At 42.1% G+C, this 21,226-nt stretch overlaps 1 protein-coding gene across 2 annotated transcripts in view; it reads left to right on the top strand.

Annotated features, from left to right (window-relative positions):
- cntn3b (contactin 3b) overlaps positions 1-21,226 on the top strand; it is an 82,896-nt gene that overhangs the window by 52,691 nt on the left and 8,979 nt on the right. Inside the window, exons 6-18 of one of the 2 annotated variants that reach the window (XM_080424393.1) lie at positions 1,633-1,836; positions 3,790-3,892; positions 4,264-4,448; positions 6,693-6,829; positions 7,825-7,954; positions 9,641-9,791; positions 11,405-11,532; positions 12,463-12,638; positions 15,309-15,426; positions 17,918-18,076; positions 18,758-18,907; positions 19,491-19,561; positions 20,512-20,746. In XM_080424393.1, the coding sequence (XP_080280519.1) occupies positions 1,633-1,836; positions 3,790-3,892; positions 4,264-4,448; positions 6,693-6,829; positions 7,825-7,954; positions 9,641-9,791; positions 11,405-11,532; positions 12,463-12,638; positions 15,309-15,426; positions 17,918-18,076; positions 18,758-18,907; positions 19,491-19,561; positions 20,512-20,746 (1,947 nt within the window). The remainder of the gene's footprint in view (positions 1-1,632; positions 1,837-3,789; positions 3,893-4,263; positions 4,449-6,692; positions 6,830-7,824; positions 7,955-9,640; positions 9,792-11,404; positions 11,533-12,462; positions 12,639-15,308; positions 15,427-17,917; positions 18,077-18,757; positions 18,908-19,490; positions 19,562-20,511; positions 20,747-21,226) is intronic. The other variant, XM_080424394.1, reaches the window with a different exon arrangement.

The raw sequence follows: 21,226 nt of genomic DNA, 5'->3' as shown, positions 1-21,226 counted from the left end.
GGTCCGGATATGATTGACAGTCATTGCGTACACCTTGTGACTACCAAGCCCTCACCTCCAAAATGCTGCCTCTTCAGAGGGCGCTTCCTCGCTTCTGCATATCTGTGGCTGCGCGCTCTTCTCAAAGTGCCGCCCTCATGCAATGTGACAGGGCTCTCTGTTCAACTCAACTTGCTGGCAGAGATGCAATGCAGCATGGCATGAATGAGTCAGGACTGAGGGATGCCACTCCCACACATCTACATGCCCATATCCCTCCCTCCCATATCTATCTATCCATCCATTCCATCCATCCATCCAACTCTTTTAAAAAGCTTTTTGGTAAGACTTCATAATAAGGTCTAGTCTATAACGCGTTAAAACCACATTTATAATGCATTATAATACACTTTTAAGGCATTATAACACTTTTTTATAAATGTTTATAATTCTGCATAATAACTTGGAACAACACATTATAACTACTAGGTAACACTTAGATTAAAGGTCGGGTCTATACCATTTACCTATAATAATGCTTCATAACACTCGTTATAAATGTTTATAATTATGCGTAACAAAGACACTTCATAACTAGTTAAGGTTAAGGTTAGTTATAATGTGCTGTTCCACTGAGCTTATAATGCATTATGACCAGCACTTATATGTTAAAAACATTGTTATAAGTTGACATACATGATTATAAACATTTCATATTATTATTTATTACAATGCCTTATAATAGACCTGACCTTTTTCTTTTTCTTTTTTTTTTCTTTACCAAAAAAAGGCATTTTAATGTCTTAACATCATCATCATCATCATGGAGCTTGCTGCTCTTCTGTTTACCCTCTAAATAATATAGTAATTTTTGCTTTATTGTGTTTTATTTCTTTATTATGTTTTACTGTTTCTTTTAATCGTTTACATTATTCTATTTCTTTGTAAAGACACCTTTTAACATTGTCAAGAAAGTATATATATATATATATATATATATATATATATATATATATATATATATATATATATATATATATATATATATATATATATATATATAACATAACATTATTATTATTTAATATAATAAATAATATAATTATTTAATATAATTATATTATATCATATAACTATGACATCAATTCATTCATCTACCTTTCCATCCATCTAGCCCACACCCTGCTCCATGTAGTAAGCAGTTGAGGGACCTGGGGAATGAACAGCAGGTGCTGCAATCCACTTTTTACCTTTTCTTTTATTTTTTACTTTGAACTTTCTCTTACAGTAATACAGTAGCTACTGTGTTTGCTAGGAATAACGCTTTTTCAACTAAAAACTGAGATACAGGGCGGAGAAATGTGCCGTTGCAACATTTCAGAGCTGTGTGTGTGTGTGTGTGTGTGTGTGTGTGTGTGTGTGTGTCTGTGTGCGTGCGTGCGTGCGTGCGTGCGTGCGTGCGTGCGTGCGTGCGTGCGTGCGTGCGTGCGTGCGTGCGTGCGTGCGTGCGTGCGTGCGTGCGTGCGTGCGTGCGTGCGTGCGTGCGTGCGTGCGTGCGTGCGTGCGTGCGTGCGTGCGTGTGCGTTGGCTGTCCAGAATTGAGTGTGGTCCATCACTGCTTTAAATGCATTTGTGTTGTGTTCTCCATTCTAGAGCTGACTTTTGCCTGGCTCTTCAATGAATACCCCTACTTTGTCCAACAAGATAGTCGCCGGTTTGTCTCCCAGGAGACGGGGAGCCTGTACATCGCCAAAGTGGAAACCTCAGACGTGGGAAACTACACCTGTGTGGTCAACAACACTGTTACCAGAGAGAAGGTCCTCAGCTCTCCCACACCACTGGTCCTCCGAAGTGATGGTAAAGTAGGCTACTTAAAATAAACAAATTCCCTATCCAAATGGAACCTTGTTTACATTTGGCAGGCATGTTTAACCCATTAACATACGAGTATTTGTCAGCCAAAATTACTGCCAAAGCCTTCCATGTCAGTGACGATATATATCCGTCTAACAATAATGATATTGGTTTGGCTGATATATTATGCATTTGATTCGAGTCTAGCTGAAAATAGTATCTAGAGACGCTCGGGTGGCACACAGCGGTAAAGTTCTTGTCCACCACCATGTAGTCTAGTGGTTAAAATACACTGGGGTCCATCCAGCTTGGCCGAACATCAATGTAAACACAATTGGCTGTGTTCAGGCGAGGGAAGCCGGGCAGGGAGGGTGATCTTTTTCGCTGCGCTAGCAACTCCTACCGGCTGGGGGCGGCACCCGTCGTTGAACGGGAGGAGTAGGATGGAGGTGCTAGCTCCTCCCGGTTGGGGCTCCTCACTGGGAGCTGAGCCAGTAGGGTACAATAGCAATAGAAACACTGAAATGTGTTGGGAGGATTAACTGACATTAATGACTAAATTGGAAAAAGCGGTAAAAAAAAAGTATTGGCTACTCTAAATATATAAAGAAAAAATTAAAGAAGAAAATAAAATAGTCACTAGAGAATACATTGATTTACAAATGAAATTCTTAACAGTGACATAATTATCAGTCGGAGGAGCTGATAATATTAGGACGTTTTATGACCTGAAAGTTAATTCTTTTGCAAAAAGTATTTTGCAAATAGAATCTCTGTGACAGGTGCGTTGGAGTATGCTGTACATGCATGCAGATCAAAGAATTTAAAAAACACCCACACACGGTCTTCGCTTAATTGGCTCAATTGTTCTTTCTTTATTGAGCAAGTGAAGACAGTTTGTTGAGTTATTTTTTATTCTTTAATTACCTGAAGGTTTGAATGAAAAACAATGGCTAAATCTGGTAATTATTCCTAAATATGTGTTGGAAAATGTTCTGCAACTATTTCAAGTATACAGCGAGTCAAGGTCTATAAACATGCTAGACCAGTGGTCCTCAACCAGGGGTCCATTTGGTTCCATTTGCACACTCTCAGAGTTACATGAACACTAACGATGATACAATGTAGACCCCCAAGAAATCAAAATGGTTGAGTCCCTGGCATATCTTTTCAAATGGGGGTCCGTGGGCTAATATGTGTCAATTTGGGGGTCCTTGACACGAAAAAGGTTGAAAACCACTGTGCTAGACCACTGGTGTGGTACTTTAATTTGTCAACCCCTTGGACAATTGTCAGCTGACAAAAATGACAATTTTCGACTGATAAACCATGTTGTTGTTTTTTCAGTTGAGAATATATCATTTGTGTTGAGTAAATATGAATTTGCTTTAACCATGGAACTTTAGTTGCATCACTCATTTGATTTAATCATTTACAGTAGTGTCCAGGTTAAAGCCCTCACACATGTTCACAACAACACAATTTAAAATGTAGTAAAATTCTTCAATTTGGTGGCATACTTGTTAAAGGCATATCCTAAAGAAACAATTTGAAAAGTATTTCTAGATAATGTGTTATTCATTTACGTTCTTGCAATTGGTAATGGTATGTGTATACTCTACTGCTGTGTCTCAAAAAAAAATATTTGTCCTGTTATGGTGTCTTCAAGCTGCAATTCATGGTAAAACAAAGTGTGACAGTGTCACAGGTGATAAATGTCTACCAACCATGCTTTCCCCCAGGTGTGCTTTCAGATTCTTTCGTAAACCACCTCCAATATTCTCCCCTTTTACCATCGTTTCAGTGTCACCTTTGTTCCAAACACAAAGACCTTTGTGTTTGCTAGTCCCTTGTCCTGTCCTTTTGTCTTTAATCCAGGCTGAAGAATGTGTGCCATTAATCATCCATGCAAAAAAGAAAAAGAAAAGCTCACCGTCAATTATCTCTCTTTTGTAGGAGTAATGGGAGAATATGAACCCAAAATAGAGGTTCATTTCCCTGACTCTGTTCCAGCTGCTAAGGGATCCGTGGTGAAACTGGAGTGCTTTGCGTTGGGAAAGTAAGTCAGCATGACTGTGTGTACACAGCTCTAGGTGTCATGCACACATTTGTGCCTGTGTTAACACCCAGCAAGGAACGTTGAGATGGGGAAGGTGTTACTTATGCAATGTGTGAACACAAGCATTGCTAATTAAAGTATCATCATCACTCTGTTGATGAAGAGCTGGGACTGCAGCATAACAACTCGTGGTTGTGGAAATTCAAGTTTCTTTACTGTAAAAGCAACTGAAATGTGAACTACCATACAGTAGTAAAATGGAAGATAACCACATATATTGGGTACAATAATAATATAAATAGCCCTTTACTTCATAGAGCGTGTTTGATTGCGTTTCGGTCGTCATTTAGGTTTTCGTTTCTGTATTTCAGCCCTGTTCCAGAAATAAGCTGGAGACGAACCAGTGGAGTCCCTTTCCCCAGCAAAGTCAAAATGAAGAACTCAAATGCCGTACTTGAAATCCCCAATTGTCAGCAAGAAGATGCAGGGACCTATGAATGTGTGGCAGAGAACAGTCGAGGCAAAAATGCTGCGCGGGGTCGCATTTCCTTCCATGGTAAGTGGACAATTTGAAATAGCTCAAGAAACAATCCAGAAGCTCAAGAGTCAATGGGCCCGATTCACTAAGCTAGTCGTAAATAATGTGTAAATAAAGTGACTAAAGGAGGGTGTATTTTCGATAAGCACAATCTAACGCGCGATTCACCAAGCGCGATGTATCGCGGCTGTAGCAAATGTTTGCCTGACAGTCACGAGCGCCCGTGTAGATCATCCACGCCCAATTTAACACCATAAAAGGCAACCGGGAACTCTAACGTGAGACAATAAACGTCATCACGCTTCAAAATGGACAGATCTACAAGCTAAAGCTCCTTACACACACATTTTTTTTCATGCGAATAATACGTTTTTTTTAAAAACCTTATGAAGTCAATGCAAGCTTCCACGGAGCGAAAAAGCGAAGCGAAAAAGCGTCTTTTAATTATTCAGAACGAGTCCGAATTTTGCGTATATTCGCATAATCGCCGGTGTGTAATGAATGACCTTTACAACGCGTCTGTACGCACCGCCTTGACAACCTAGATCAGCTTATTCTGGCAAGCGAGTCCCTCATACGATGTATCCACTGCGCGTTATAAGTAATAGCGTGTAATGAGAATAAGAAGTTAATTTATAAAGTTCAACCTCCCTACCAAAGGCTAATAAACCTTGGAATGGATGTTATATAAGCCCTTTCTATACTAAACAACTCACTCACCTTTGCGGAGGTAAAAAGATGATTCTGGAATCCGCCTGTATAAGATATTTTTTTATCAGAGCTTTATTGATTAGCCTACTGAGGGGAATCTGTCCTTTGGACGAACCCTCCACTGTCCGACTCGGAATCGGAATTGGAAATGGAGTAATGGACACAGGTAGCTAGATGTCATCTATACTGTATGCTCTTAACACTCTCACCGCCAGGCCCGTAGCCTACGGGCCGATAAATCCAACTGTAAAGCGCCGATCCCGTAGCCTACGGGCTGTGGTGCTTTTTCCTTTTTTTTAAAAAAAAAACCTTTTTTAAATTTTCTAGTACGGCACATTTCATTGTAACACCACCGGAAATTGAATTATTCGGGATCACGTTTTGCCGATCCCATAGGACTCCATTCTAAAGCGCACACTGCAACGCCATTTTCTTCTATTGTAGTTTTTCTCCTCGCTGATCACTGTTTAACCTAAACCGTTCTAACTACAACATGGATGCCCCGTTTGACACGTGGTTTGGACTGGTACACGCAGGGAGATCTCCGCGATGTTTACAAACAGTGCAGAGCTCAATCTTAAGGATTTTAACGAGGTCTATGGCAACGTGAAAAAAACAACAATAAAACGTTGGCACTGGTGAGTACATTATGAGATTAACCTCTGGCGGTCAATGTGTTAAGGTATGACTGCGTTCATGTGATGTGGTCAATATTATGAATTAATAGCGTGACATATGGAGTTGGCATGAAAGTCCAATAGGCGAAACTGTGGCCACACTTACAAAAACGGCAAACACGCCTAATAATTCTGAAAAGAAAAAAAAAACGGTCGAATTTGCAATTTTGCATCATGTCTAATAATATGCATACAAAGATCGTTTGACATATTTTTTCTTTCTTTTTTATATGTGTTGACAAAATTGGGCTCATAAATATTTTATTTGAGGTTTGGCACGATTGCAATTGATTTTGTATGAATAATAAGGCATTCTAATGACATATACGCAAGCCCATAATTCATGCCTCCGGGCAGACTTGAGCCTCCGACAGAAATGGATTGATGAATCAGACACGTAACGTAGGAATGCCGGTACATTCAAAATATTGGCGTAAACTGCTTAGTGAATCGGGCCCACTGTGTTTTTTTCTGACACTGCTTGTTTATGTGGACTCAGAATACTGGCAAAGATGGTAATACGAAATGACAGGGTACTCGCCTAAGCTATGAGTGTAAAAAGGTGGATACTACTGTAGAGACTCATCATTTTGAGTCAGTGTTCCTTTTTTTTACTGCCTTATATTACTATGCGGTGCATTCAATCTATGTGTTAGCAACTCTTCTCCTAAATTCCCTGGTGAGAACACCATTGCGATTACTGTTTACCAAGTCCTGTTTCTTGTTATGCTGATAAAACAATTGCTCAGCTGGAAGTTTTGTGATTTATCGGAAGCCTGGTGCCTTGTTAGCTTAGGCTGTGTATGATAATCGTTATTCCCCAGACTTAAGATGTAACTGTCTCTGTAAATGCAATTTTTTTGTTTATTCACAGCAAAACCTCACTGGCTCCAAACAATAGCTGACACAGCTTTGTCAATTGAAGACAACCTTTTCTGGGAGTGTAAAGCCAACGGAAAGCCTAAACCGTCCTATAACTGGCTGAAGAACGGAGAGAATCTAATGGCAGAGGTACGGAGACCTGGACCACTTGGTTATAGCTAAATGTAGATGAAAGATGTAGATGTAGATCTGCTTATTATAATTTCCCCGCAAGATTTTATTTGAAAATAGCAGATCTACAAGCTCACAACGCGTCGCTTCGCGACACGTTGTGAGCTTGTAGATCTGCTATTTTCAAATAGCTGATGTATATGTTAAAGTGCGCATGTGGCCCATAGTCGCTTGTGTTGGGCCGGTTTTCCTAGACCTGGTTGCTTGTTTCTCTCACAGAATCTGGCAACACTGTCCGGGGGGCATGCGGGTTACAGCTAACTGGCTTTAGCGTGTGCTACCGGTGCCTGTAGGCACGAATTAGCATTCATTCTTAACATCTTACTGTCCTTTGACAGACAGAAGAGCAAAATATGTATAAGCTGACACAGACAAGATTATGAGGGTGGGGGATAAGCATGTAAGTCCATTAAGTGGCGGTCCACATGTAGCAGCGGCTCTCCACGTCTGCCCATTGTGATGAATGTGATCTGAGAAACCACTCCCACTGTCAGATCCAATGAGCATCCCTCCCCCCATGCGAGGGGTGTGCTGCTGCGATCTAGGAACCCTGAAAAGCTGATGGGGTTAAAAATTTTACTCTGACTAAGACATCAGCAGAACCTGTCCTCGTGGCCTTTCCAACTGGATAGCCATGGGAAATAAATGACTTATTAATGTGCTACTACTGCTATTGTCAACATCGCTCCCCCTCCTTTTTGCATAAGCTGCAGGTCAGCAGTCCCCCCCCCCCCCCCGCATCACCTCCTATCCTCCCCCCTCTCCTCTCCTCTCCCGCACGTGAATACAACAAGAGACTGCAAAGTCCTTCTTTCAATTTCTCCTTTCCCCACTCTCATCATCCCCTTCACGGTGTAAAAAGTAATAGACTTCATGTATTTTCCGACATAATAGACCAGCCTGGCATTGCACCGTGGAATGCAGATGTGCCTCTTCTTCTCTATCCCCCGCAGGGCCGGACACAAATCGAAAATGGGGCCCTCTCGATAGCGGCGCTAAACCTGTCAGATGCCGGGATGTATCAGTGTGTGGCTGAAAACAAACACGGCATTATTTATTCCAGCGCTGAACTAATGGTGTTAGGTAAGATTGCCTTCCTTCTCTGCTCTTATCCCTGCTATCTGTCTTCCGTGTTTGATCATTTCCTTAGATAAAACCACCAACTGGTTATTGCTCTCCACAGCAATCAGTTGGCACACTCATTCGATGTCACTACGGTCTCCGGCGGAGAAAATATGAATCTGATGGAGTGTCTCATTTTACTACCAATCGTTTCGTCGTATTGATTTTGGATGCTCCAAATGCATTGCTTTGTGGCATTGCAAGGGCATTCTCATGTAAATGGCGTATCGATTTATTTGCAGAGCTTTGATGAGTTCTATGTGGCTGCATGGCTCGATGAGAAATTCAATTCGTACCTGACATTTGATGACACCGGGAGTGCTCAGATGATGGCTGACAAAAATGTGATGATGGCAGACAAAGCCTGATGTAGACACCGCTCAGAGTCTGGGCCTGGTCTGGGGTGGCTGTGGTGGGGGGATGGGCGTGCTCGTTTGAGACACACGCGCATGGTGTGTCTTCACCGAGAGAGACGTGCTTCAGTGCCTCCATCCCACCAAACATTTTGGCTGAGGCTCCCAAGGTGCACTCGCTGAGCACCAGGGGAGAGACAAAAAATAGCAGATCTACAAGCTTGCAACATGTCGCACTACGATGTATCGCAAGCTTGTAGATCTGCTATTTCGGGGGGAACGATACCTGCGTACAACTAAAGCCGTGTTTTCACTACAGTGCCAGTATATTACCGGCCCAAAAATTTGCATAACTTCCTGGAATGGCACAGGGAGAGACCATTTTCACATGCCCTCCTTGGCAGTAAAAGTGCTGGTATGCGACTGTTTTAATTTAAAGAAGTAGTTCATCCAAAAAATTACTTATTTTCTATCAATTACACACCCCATGAAGCCTTAAAAAGTCAACAGGAGACTCAGAAGGAGACTCTTTGAGTCTCCTACTGAGTCGACTCCACCGGTCATCAAATTATTGGCTTAGGAATGTGACAAAAACAAAAAAATCTCCATGAATTCAAGGCTTCATAGGGTGTGTAATTGATGGAAAAAGTCATATCTTGACATATCTTGAAATGTCAACTTAATTGATCGTTCTTTTTTTTTTAAACGGTCACTTATTAAATCATATTAAAGACAGCTGTGCGCTGCTGCACTTCTGTGTGCCGCTCTCTCTCTCTTTTCTCTCTCTCGCCCACCGTCTTCCTAAACGGAGGCTCATCCAGTATCCATTCCGAAGTGACGGTCTCTCTCTTGCCATGACAACCGACCAGTAAGAATGCTATCTCACTCACGCTCTCTCTTTCTCTTTGCCAACGTCATCACGTTATCCGGAGCAGTGATATGCAACGTTTTCACTACAGGGACATTTTAATTCCGCCAATACATGCCGAAAGTTTCTGAACACCAAAACTGCCATGTATTTGCTATGGATTTAAAAATGTCTTCTATACTGCCAGCATACCATGTAAAAACACGGTATTAGTGTAACTCGGGCAATCTCAGTGCAGGACAGTTGATCTGCAGAGGTACAAGTTGCCTGTGTTTTCTCATCCTCGTGTTTCTCTGTTTTTTCCCCCCACACACACACACACACACACACACACACACACACACACACACACACACACACACACACACACACACACACACACACACACACACACACACACACACACACACACACACACACATGCAGCTTCACCTCCCAGTTTCTCCAAGAGTCCGTTAAGGGCACTGCTGAAAGCTCGCTCAGGCAGTGAAGTCACTCTTGAGTGCAAGCCCCAGGCCTCACCCCCAGCAATTAGCCTGTGGAAGAGAGGCAATGAGATCCTGCAGAGAACTGAGAGGTAGGGATGAAAGGAGTGGCTGAATATTCCTGATGGCTTTCGTTCACGTTCCGTTCCCTGTGAGTGGACTTGTCTGAATGGAATATTTGGTATTTGTGCGGCTACATGGAGGAAAAGGCTAATGATGAAAATTTGATGGAGGCAGCCACAAGGGAAACTCGCATCCTCATGTGCAAAAGGCAGTATCAATGATATATGCATGGAACATTGTAGAGGGTGAAATGCTAACATAAAGAGTAGCTGTTGGCTAATATTTATGTGTGAAATTAAATTAGAATAGTACAGGCAATTCAAATGCCACATGCAATAGTCAGTGACAGGGGTAATAGTTTTACATTTTATGCACAGCATATTTGAAAAAAGAGAGAAATGCAGACGACAACAAATTGTACACAATTGTGAACTTAATGTAAATGCCATTATGTTTTGTACTCATGTGGGGCACATGTGTTTCTGTGCATTTCAACATTGAAATTACTTGAAGGTCTGCATAAATTAAAATGTTCCCAGACTGAATTCCAGCTTTTGAAAAGTCATTGAAAAGACCTCAAACTTAAAAAGAAATGTCGTCAGTCTATGACTATTATTACATGAGGGCTCACGACGCTTGTTTAAAGCTCCTAAAAGAATTTATATAAACAAGAGTTACGAGCCCTTCTTTATGAATTGAGCTCCTGTATTTCACAGTTTGGCCCGGCATCAAAGAAAGGGGGATGTGTGTAAAATCACACACAGTTTATGACTAGATACTGCATCATCCCAATGGGATGGACACAAGAGCAATCTCGCAAGTACACTGTAAAATCTGTTAACTGCTGGGTAAATTTTTCACACTCAGAGTTAAATGAACACTCTGGATTTTAGACGGCAAAAATAATTATCTCAGCACAGTCACCAAATGGCAACAACAATTTTAGCAATTAAAATGGAAGCATCTCTATCTGCTGAGGAGATTTAAGAATAACACCTACTGCTGCCTGTTGGCATAATGCCTTTGTTAAGTTCAGGCATGAACTAACTAAATTATAAACACTAGTCCATACCCGTGGGGGGATATGCACCCCTGCGCGTTTTCTACATAAAAACGCAAATAAATAGCTGAGATTTGAGAAAAACGGGCTTCGCTGTTAGGTGCACATGGTAATGGTCAATGGCTGTGTGCAAATTCAGATCAATTGCTCCAGCCACTGAGGAGAAACGGGCAGAACCAATTTTGGCCTCACCACCACACCACGCACCACTACAGAGGTTTGTCAAATTATAGGAGGATGGTACACATAGTTGACTGTCATTCATGTAGCCTACCTCGCAAGGTATTTGTTCCACTCAATCTGGTTGTTTTATTGTTACTGTTGTTACAGTTATGTTTCATATTTACTGTATCTAATTTATGGATCCTGTTTCTGTTTCACTACCTGGCTCTCTTTCTGTCTGTCTGTGTCTGTCAATAGAAAAATATTCTCACATCACGGTGTCACCTTCACCTAACGCTTGCATGCGTTCAGATTCCGTAAATAGAGCATTGCCCAACTGAGTGAACTCTGGCAACATTCAAAAAGTAAACCTTAGTCTGCCTTAGTCAAAGCTGTGAATAGCTGCTCTCCATCCCTCAGGATCACGCTGCTTCCCAATGGCACGCTGAAGATTGCCAATGTCACCAGACGGGATGCAGCCAGCTATACATGCATCGCTAAGAATCAGTTCGGGACAGCAAGCACAAGTGGAAGGCTGCTTATCACTGGTGAGCCTTTACAATATACCACAAAGTAATGTCCTCGCTCCGAGAGTGTGCACATTTAACCGAAATGAACTCTTACCTGTCCATTTGGTTACATCTGTGCACTCTCTGGAGTAACAAATGCATGAATTAACAAAATAATAACCCAAAATACTCCCCAAAAATGAATGAGCTATTATTGTGTCTCTCACCTTTGAGGGTGAAGGTCAACAATTTGTTGTAACTGTCTCTGGGTTTTATAAATCATAGTCAATTTCTCTAGTTTGTTTTTAAGAGGCCTGTCTCTGTTATCTGTGTAATGTGATTAGAAGCTGAGATGGTCAAATCAAAGCAAAAAATATATATATTTAATGATCAGTTAAGTAACCAGTAGCACATTATGCTTAAATTAGTCAAAGGTCATCATTTAAGACGGCAGAGAGCTAAAGTATTCCTCTACTGGAATCTATTATGTCCATATAGCCACCTCTCTTATTTTTCTCATTAGCTTTTTTTTTTCTTTTTCTCCCGACAGTCGAACCCTTTAATGTGATAGAATTTAATTATGGTGACCTTTCTCGGATGAGGCTAACATACTCCACTGCTTCCAATTCACTGCTGCATTCACCAGTGGGACTGCGTTTCCGCCTCCATAATCCCGTTTGAAACATCTTCCCCCAATTGACCATGCAAATATATGACTGCGCCCAAAGATGTCGTTAAATGTAGCTAACGAATGGGCTAGAAATCTAAGGGCGTAATAAAAAAAATTAGGATAAGCAGAGCAAACACCGGATAGCCGCTGTAATAACGCTGGGTTGATTTAGCCCTGAATGGGAGTGCGGTGCAGTGGCGATGGCAGCATATTGTTTGGTGGTCATTGTAGTGTAGTGTTAAGGGTTCCCATGCGGCGACATTATCATGCGCACACTGTCATCTGTTGTCTGTTGCCAGAGCCCACCCGAATCACCCTGAGGCCCACTAACATGGAGATTATTGTTGGCGAGAGCACAGTGCTGCCCTGCCAGATCGCCTGCGATCCAGCCCTGGATGTCTCTTTCTCCTGGGCGTTCAACGGCCAGCTCATCGACTTCCAGAAGGACGGGGATCATTTTGAGAGAGTGGGCGGGGTGAGTCATCTACAGCACTATAAACTCAACACTCCAGCTATTCTGCTATTAATTGGGACGCACTACTTTGTGACGTGCGAGCGTATGCTCCACTGCCCTGTTGAGGGCTCAATAGGCACCAATTGCACTCCAATGCAGTGGAGGAAGGAGAAATATCAGATAGATTAATGGGATATCAATAAGCACACACGTCATTTGTGATAAGCTGCTACCAGCTCTCGCTTTGCCTATATTGTAGGTTGCATGTGTGAGTGAGGATGTACGTATACAGACCGTACAGAACATTACAGTAAAAAATTGTTCATGTTAAATACGATCTTTAATAGTTACATCTTTCAGCCACATCTTTTCATACATTTTGATCCGTGTTAAAATGTTTGTAGTGCATGCCATCCCAGCCAATCAGAAACACTGGGATATCCATCAATGGTTTTATATTGTGGCAGAATGTGGCGCTTGAAGATTTTTGGAACGAATAGAATTACTTACACTAGCTGCTTGGACGCAGCTAAAAATTCCACACGCTTTGCATTTCCATTCCTCGATTATAATTGTTTATACCGTACCCTTTTCCTTTCACCCCTCTCCATAGTACTAGAGAATCAGAATATCATTACAGTATGTGAGCCCACCGCACGTTATACTTCGGACAATTTCTCGGTGAAATACCATTTCATCGTGTGTCATCAATAAAGTCAATACACATTTCATTCTTCCAACGCCCAGGGAGCATCTTTTCCTATCATGTGCTGTACCTCTGCTGTAATTGAATGGCACGTCCTTTCTATGGGAATTTGCATGTACCTCCCCTTGTGGTCTCCTGATAGATTTTTTTTCTGGCCAATTTTGAAAGAAACCAGTGATACACATCTTTTAATGGATGGTGTCATCTTAAATACCAATCCCATTTTGATTTGCTTAACCCTGTCTTCTACCCTGAGCCAAACTAGCAAAGTGTGTGTGCATTGACCAACCTGCCTGGGCAGTGCACACTGTCAATGTTTATGCCTTGTAATTATGACAAATTAGTTTTTGTTGAATACTTTCACCTTTTAAAACACACTTCCGTGCATTGGAAAATTGGTTGGGTTGTTTTGAACATCTTGTACAGAGATCTTGTACAGTAGTACCAATGATCATTCAGGGTGTTGCCAATGTGATAAGTCATATATAAGTCCACCAGCCATACAGTATAAATCCATTTATGTTATAGTCATCATTATCACTGAACATGCCGTGGTCATGCTAAGTTCATATGTAGCCGCGTGGATGTGCAAATTCCTATTGCCAAATGACATTGAACGTGGATATAATGAGATATAGTTTTCCCAGATCCTGTTTCCCCTGCCCAGAGGGATTACCAGCCCTTTGCTCAACAGCTTCTGATGAATGAATTAACATAATTAAAGCAAATCTGCCTCATGACTTCCTGCCTGCCAAGGCTGGGGCGCCTTATCCGTTAGCTCTCCACTCGGCCAGCTGGTGGCTGATACAGGGGAGCGAGACAGACGGGATGACCCGAGCACATGGGTTGTCAAACTAAAAGAGACCCGATTACGGGAAGAGGAAAGGGGACGAGAAAGAAAGAGAGAGAGAGTCAACTTTTACCCCTCAGCCAAAATTTAAGTGCTGTTCGGCACTGCTCTGCTTTGTCAGTTCCTCAGAGAGGTGACGATCCCTGGGTGTTCATGCCCAACTGCCACAGAGTCGATCTGTGGTCAGTCAGTGTCCGACGAGGTGATGAAATCTGCAATGGCTGCAGTGTGTCTCACCGGGGCGAGCCCCCAGGTGAATCATCTCTGATCTAACACAGTTCATCTCAGACGCTGACAGACTTGGCGACAGGCCACTTTTAAGAGGTGACTTTTGGGAATTAGATACCCATAACGGGTGAAAATGATACAGTAAAGGCTCTGCAGGAGGATGGTAGCAACTGCAGAGCATGTGCATTATTAATGTCTTATATTAGCCTCTACAACCCCATACCCAATGTCATTCTGGAGTTCCGGTCGGTCCGCCATGAAGTTGCACATCATGCAAAGTGGCTCACTTCAAAATTAAAACGATCCCCCCCCCATGTTATCCTAGTACATGTTTTTTTTTCTTCTATTTTTTTCATAAAAGTATAATATTTGCTTTTTACACTGGGAGTAATATCCACATCTCCGCCGGGCTCGTGTAATTACAGAATAATTAGGATCGCCTTGCCAATTAACATGAGTTTGTTTGTTTTGTGCGTCTTATGTGTACCTGCTAGCTCACTGTGCGTGTGTGTGTGTGTGTGTGTGTGTGTGTGTGTGTGTGTGTGTGTGTGTGTGTGTGTGTGTGTGTGTGTGTGTGTGTGTGTGTGTGTGTGTGGTGTGTGTGTGTGTGTGTGTGTGTGTGTGTGTGTGTGTGTGTGTGTTGGTAGTTCTGCCTGAAGGACGGCCAATAGCACTGTTTATTCAGAGTACACCAGCCATTCCTGTTTGCTTTTCGTGTGACACATAAATGGGCGGCCTGGGGACAGCCTGATAAAGCAGGGGCCTCACCACGAAATGAAATCTACAGTCACAAGCGGAAACTACAGCTCACTGAGAAGGATCATAATCAAACAATATTGCATGGCTAATAGTGCACTTCCATTAGCTGCACTGACCTTGTTTTATCAATGATGTCTCGGCCTGCTAGAGCATATCGGGGGATCTGATGATTCGGAACATCCAGCTGAACCACGGCGGGAAGTATGTCTGCGTTATCGACACAGACGTGGAGAGCCTGTCTACCTCTGCCATCTTGGTTGTCAAAGGTAAGAGTACAAACTCACTGTGGTTTTCACACAGCTGTGTTGACGTTAGTATGGAATTTCAGGGGGCATGAGGGGGGATGCCATCCCCCTTGTTAGTAAAATGATAATACTATTCAGATAAAAGCACGAAAAAGCATGTCTTGGTTAGCAACCTCTAGGCAAGAGAGTATGTGAAACAAACACAAGCACAATTATAAGCCAATATGGAGTCTGTTATGAGCAGCTAAATGATAGTAGTGATAGTGAAGATTGGAGTACTTGTACTATATACATAATCGTTTTCACAGAGAACACAGTTTCTCTTTTTTCATTCAGAGATTGCACTCCCTTTGCTGGTTATTTCAGGGGTGCAAATTCCATGTTTATATTCATTAATGTGCAAGTGGTTTGTTTTCTTGATCTTGAGATGAGTTTCTTCCGACATTAACTCAACTAGCTATATTAGGCTTACGTACTCATTTAAATTTTGCACAATGTTCATTGTGTGTCCTTCAAGGATGACACTAAGAGGTCATATAACTTAAAATGTCCCTGCTTTTACAGTAGTGTATTGTGAGAACCATGAGAAAAAAAAACAAATAAAATGTAAACGTGTACTTTAATACACAGTAATTAAAAGACATATACGGAAAGATAACTAGACCAAATGGACTTGTAGAAGTATCCATGTCAGTTATGGTTAAGACATCTTGGAACAAGTGATTTTACACATGTGTTGGCTAGTGGTGTGGTGACAGGGATCATCCCCCCTGTAAAAAAAAAAGTAATACATTCCTATGAGTGCTCACTACTATATAGCATTTAATCTTCTTTAAACATTGTGTTGGAGAATGAGAAACATTTGCTTGACATTCTCAAAGAACAGTGCAATGCTCACATTACAAATAATTAGCAGGACGATATTGATTTGAAATTGAAAGACTGCATACATCATTGTCACACAATACTCTGTTTCACGTGAAAGCAGCCAAGCTATTATTTGCTATAGCCCATGAAATATGTCTGCTTGTGGCTGGTGGAGCTTCATTTCTAGTTGCTGGACAGATCTACATACGTACTTTACATCTCTGAGACAAGCTGCAAAGTGTTCTGTGTTCTGTGTTGTGGGGATACAGGGTCCTGCATCACTGATGGTTCCTTGCGTCTCTGTATTCGTCATATTAATCCCACAGCTGGGATTTCAAAATGGCACACGTTGGAGGAGCTGGCACATGGAGCACATGCTTCAGCAAATTCAGCTTAGTTGTTGTGTGTTCAACGTGTCTGACTCATCACGGTACCTTATCTCTGGTGAATTACATTGGTATTCAAGGCCCTTAACAAACTGCAATAGCTGTCCCCAGGTGCATTGGAGAGGCAATGTTTATCATTGAGAAATGTCTATAATTGGCTCATTTATGCGTCTGCAAAATACCATGGAAGGCATCTGAATAATGTAACAGTAAAGCAAACAACAACAACATGGTAAAATGCTACAGTACATGTAACATTCATAACCACATCTATCTATCTCTCTCTCTCTGTCTTCTCTCTCAGTCCAACCCCCCTCCTTCCCTCTCCTTCACTCTGTTACTTTGCCCCCCCCGCACCCCCCCAATTCCATCCTATTCCCCTCCTTCCTATTTTGGTGACCCCGTGTTCAGTAATCATTCGGTAGACCCCCACTTCACACGCAGAGTATGAAAGGTCCCTGTGAGCACAGACCAAGGACATAAGCCTTAAAGGGATATTTCACTTTCAAAAAAACTTTTGGTCATTTTATCAACTACTCAGGCCTTTGTGAACCCCTCAGACAGTTTCTAAGTTGCTTGATTCATTATTTAGATATTTGATATTCATTTTATCAGACACGCCCCCTTCCTATACAAACCCATTGTAACTTCAAACTTCATTTTAACCATGTTAGATTCATCAAAAACACCCGTCCTTGGTTCTGGTGACTCACCCTGCCCTCCTAATAAGTGAGGGGGCCGTGTTTTTTCAATTATCTTTTTCATTTTTTTTTTTTTTTTTTAATCGGAAAATGAAAAAAATAAAATACAATAAAACATTAAAATAAAATAAATAAAAAAAGTAATCGGAAAAACACGGCCCCCTCACGCATTAGGAGGGCAGAGTGAGTGAAATATCCCTTTAACCCATTAAGACCGGGAACGCATCTGTGTGTCATTTTTAGATTTCTTTGGGCTATTTAAAAATAGCAGATCTACAAGCTCATAGCGCGGCACCGAGTGCCACGCTATGAGCTTGTAGATCTGCAAAAAAAAAAAAAATCGTGAACATTCGTGGCAAAATCTTAGATTATATATTTTTTTAAGCGAACATTTGTAAAATATTTAGTTCCAGGAGCAAGGAGGCGGTATTATGAAGCTGATAAAGGAATGCTTCTAATGGATGGGGTTGATGAGGTGGCTGCATGAGGGGGGGATGGGAATAGAGGCAGACTGGTTGAATTGTGATCAGGAATCTTCACTCTGCTGTATCGGATTAGGTCCTCCCGGCCCTCCAGATAAGGTGGCGGTGGAGGAGATCACGGACAATACGGCCCAAATCTCTTGGAGCCCCGGCAGGGACAACGGAAGCCCCATCACCGGCTATTTCATCCAGGCGCGGACTCCCTTCACTGTGGGCTGGCAGGCAGCCGACACAGGTATTTTTAGCGCTCCCTTTACTTGGAATGAGTTACAATTAGGGGTGTGCCGATATATCGTCCGGCGATATATCGCGATACGTTTTCGTGACCATATGTATCGTCTTGAAAAAAATATATATTGTTTTGAAATATTGTTTTAATTTTTTTGCTATAATAATGCAAAAACAGAAGTTTTATTTTTTTTTTTGCTTTTTTTTTCCCCCATATATTTTCATAAGCTTTTTTTCCCCCCCATAAAAAAGTGCCATATATCTTATCGATATCGTATCGATGTCGTGAGCCCATTATTGTATCGTATCATGAAATTCGGCACACCCCTAGTTACAATGCACTTTAAATATTGACTCCCATGATCTGATAAGGTGTCTTAATTTATTATTGTTTTCATACTCTGTTCTTTGCTAGTACACAACTTGTTTTATCCTGTTGTTCTTTATTTCAATATTATTACTCTGATGTATTATGCCTTCTGTAATGTCGGCATCATTGAAAACGAGGGCTCTGCCCTCAATGTATTTCCGAGAAAATAAATAAAAGGTTGAATGAAATGTACAAGGAGGATGGGTGGAATGAGTGAGCCTTTCTCAATTGGCAGCATGTGGGAGTTTTGTTATGTACTATTTGTTTACTTTTGTGTGACAGCCTGGGAATGACTAAGGTGTAATTTCCTATTTGTAGTGCCCGAGGTTGTAAATGGCAACTTGCTGACGGCCACGGTGGTGGGTCTGAATGCTTGGGTGGAGTACGAATTTCGGGTGGTCGCCCGCAACAGCGTGGGCCTGGGGGAGCCCAGCCCTGCCTCAGCCAAGACAAGGACGGAAGATGCCAGTACGTGACTCTACTCTCCCTCGACGTGTTTAACAGAAAAGACCAAGTTTTGGCACAGACAAACACACTCGCACACTGCACGCCGGCATGCGTGCGCACACACGAACGCACACACGCACACACACAGTCACACACATTCGAAGACACTGCCACACGAGGACCGTATGGCATTAGTGTACTTGAGCCATTTGCTGATATGGCAAAATAAATGTGACGCACCATTTTCTCTAGTATGCACATATACACACACAAGGACTTGCTTGAGTGCCCCTTCTGCCTATCAAACAAACAGCTGTCAAATCGTATGGCATTTTGCGAAATATTGCGTTGAACAGCCAAATCGTGGCTTGTTCTTCTTTATGCATGGTGACATTTGGGTAATTCCAAGCAAGTTGCTATACTCCAAAATGTTATTGCTTATTTCCACAGACTTTCCACAGGGTTTGTGGAGTGTAAAATATAGAAAACAATATCTGCAGCTTACAGCACAGCCTCATCATAAGGGTAGCAGTACAGTATATAGGCTTGTAGCTGGGCTCTGTAAACGGGTCTAATTGCTCCCCTCTGGGCTTTTACCTTTCAGTGCCTGATACGGCCCCCACTGATGTCGGAGGTGGAGGCGGCACAAAGTCTGAATTAGTGATCACATGGGAGGTAAGTCATCTGTCACATTTTACCGTTCTCCACCATCACAGAGTAATGGTTTTGCTTAACCCATTAAGACCGGGAACGTATTTTTAAGATTTCTTTGGCTATTAAAAAAGAGCAGATCTACAAGCTCATAGCGCGGCACTCAGTGCCGTGCTACGAGCTTGTATTTATTTATTTATTTATAGCTATAAAATAAATAATATTTATTTATTTATAGCTTGCATTTATTTATTTTTATCGTGAAAATGTGTGCAAATCTTTAGTTTGAATATATATATATACTTTTTTAAAGCGAAAGTTTTTAACTCAAATCTTTGCTTCTGGGGATTTTACAAATGTCTGTTTTTTTTCAAAAATTACTCAATGGTTTTCAAACTTTTTTCATGTCAAGGACCCCCAAAATAATATGTATTTGTCCGCGGACCCCCTCCCATCTAAAAATATTTTGTTCCAGGGACCCCCAGAAGCAAAGATTTGAGTTAAAAATGTATATAAAAAATGTTCACGATTTTAAAAAAAATAGCAGATCTACAAGCTCATAGCGCGGCACTCGGTGCCGCGCCATGAGCTTGTATATCTGCTATTTTTGAATAGCCAAAGAAATCTTAAAATGACACATGCGTTCCCTTCCCGGCCTTAATGGGTTAATTGTGCAGAATTGAGCGGAGTTATTTTATGACCTGCACTCGAGTGGAGAGACACCTCCTGCTCTGGGTCAAGCCGCCATTTCCTACTCCAAATGGGATTCAAGAGCAAAAGCATTTCCTCTGACGACTTCTGTAATGCACAGTTATGAGGGAATGCAGGAGGAGCTAATAGGTCAAAATGTGCTCATTTTGACCAAAGTGGCCGGCTCTCTGATCGGCTGCTGTCTTTTAGCGCAGAGACGGGCCCGTCGGTGTCTTTGCCTGTATGCATTTTAATATCACTATAGTGTTGTGTTTTGCTCCCAGCCTGTGCCCGAGGAGATGCAGAATGGCGAGGGTTTCGGATACATCATCGCCTTCAGGCCAGCGGGCACCGCCACCTGGACGCGAGCGGTCATCTCCACGCCGGGGCTAGCGCGCTACGTCTTTCGCAACGACACGATCCCCCCCTTCTCGCCGTTTGACGTGAAGGTGGGCGCATACAACAACAGAGGGGAGGGGCCCTTCAGCCCCATCACCAGCGTCGACTCAGCGGAGGAAGGTACAGTGAACACCGGCAGCCAGACAATATCCTATCCTTTATATTAAAATTGGCTTAAGGGAGGACTGGCCGGCAGGCGGACCTCTGACGTCACTCTGGCTCAGACATCAGCATAAACAAACCACATACGGCTATACATAGGCAGGACCACGGCCACGTCACTCTGACTCCGACCTAACCATAAACAAGCCCGATACGCCCATATATAGGCATGTCACTATGACTCAGCCATAGCTATAAACAAACCCGATACGCCCATATATACTGTAGGCATGTCACTATGACTCAGCCATAACTATAAACAAACCTGATACGCCCATATATAGGCATGTCACTATGACTCAGCCATAACTATAAACAAAGCTGATACGCCCATATATAGGCATGTCACTATGACTCAGCCATAACTATAAACAAACCTGATAGGCCCATATATAGGCATGTCACTATGACTCAGCCATAACTATAAACAAACCTGAT

Source organism: Gymnoscopelus braueri (assembly GCF_963280865.1).
Source record: "Gymnoscopelus braueri genome assembly, chromosome: 3".
NCBI lineage: Eukaryota > Metazoa > Chordata > Actinopteri > Myctophiformes > Myctophidae > Gymnoscopelus > Gymnoscopelus braueri.
This window is presented reverse-complemented; position numbering and strand designations above follow the sequence as displayed.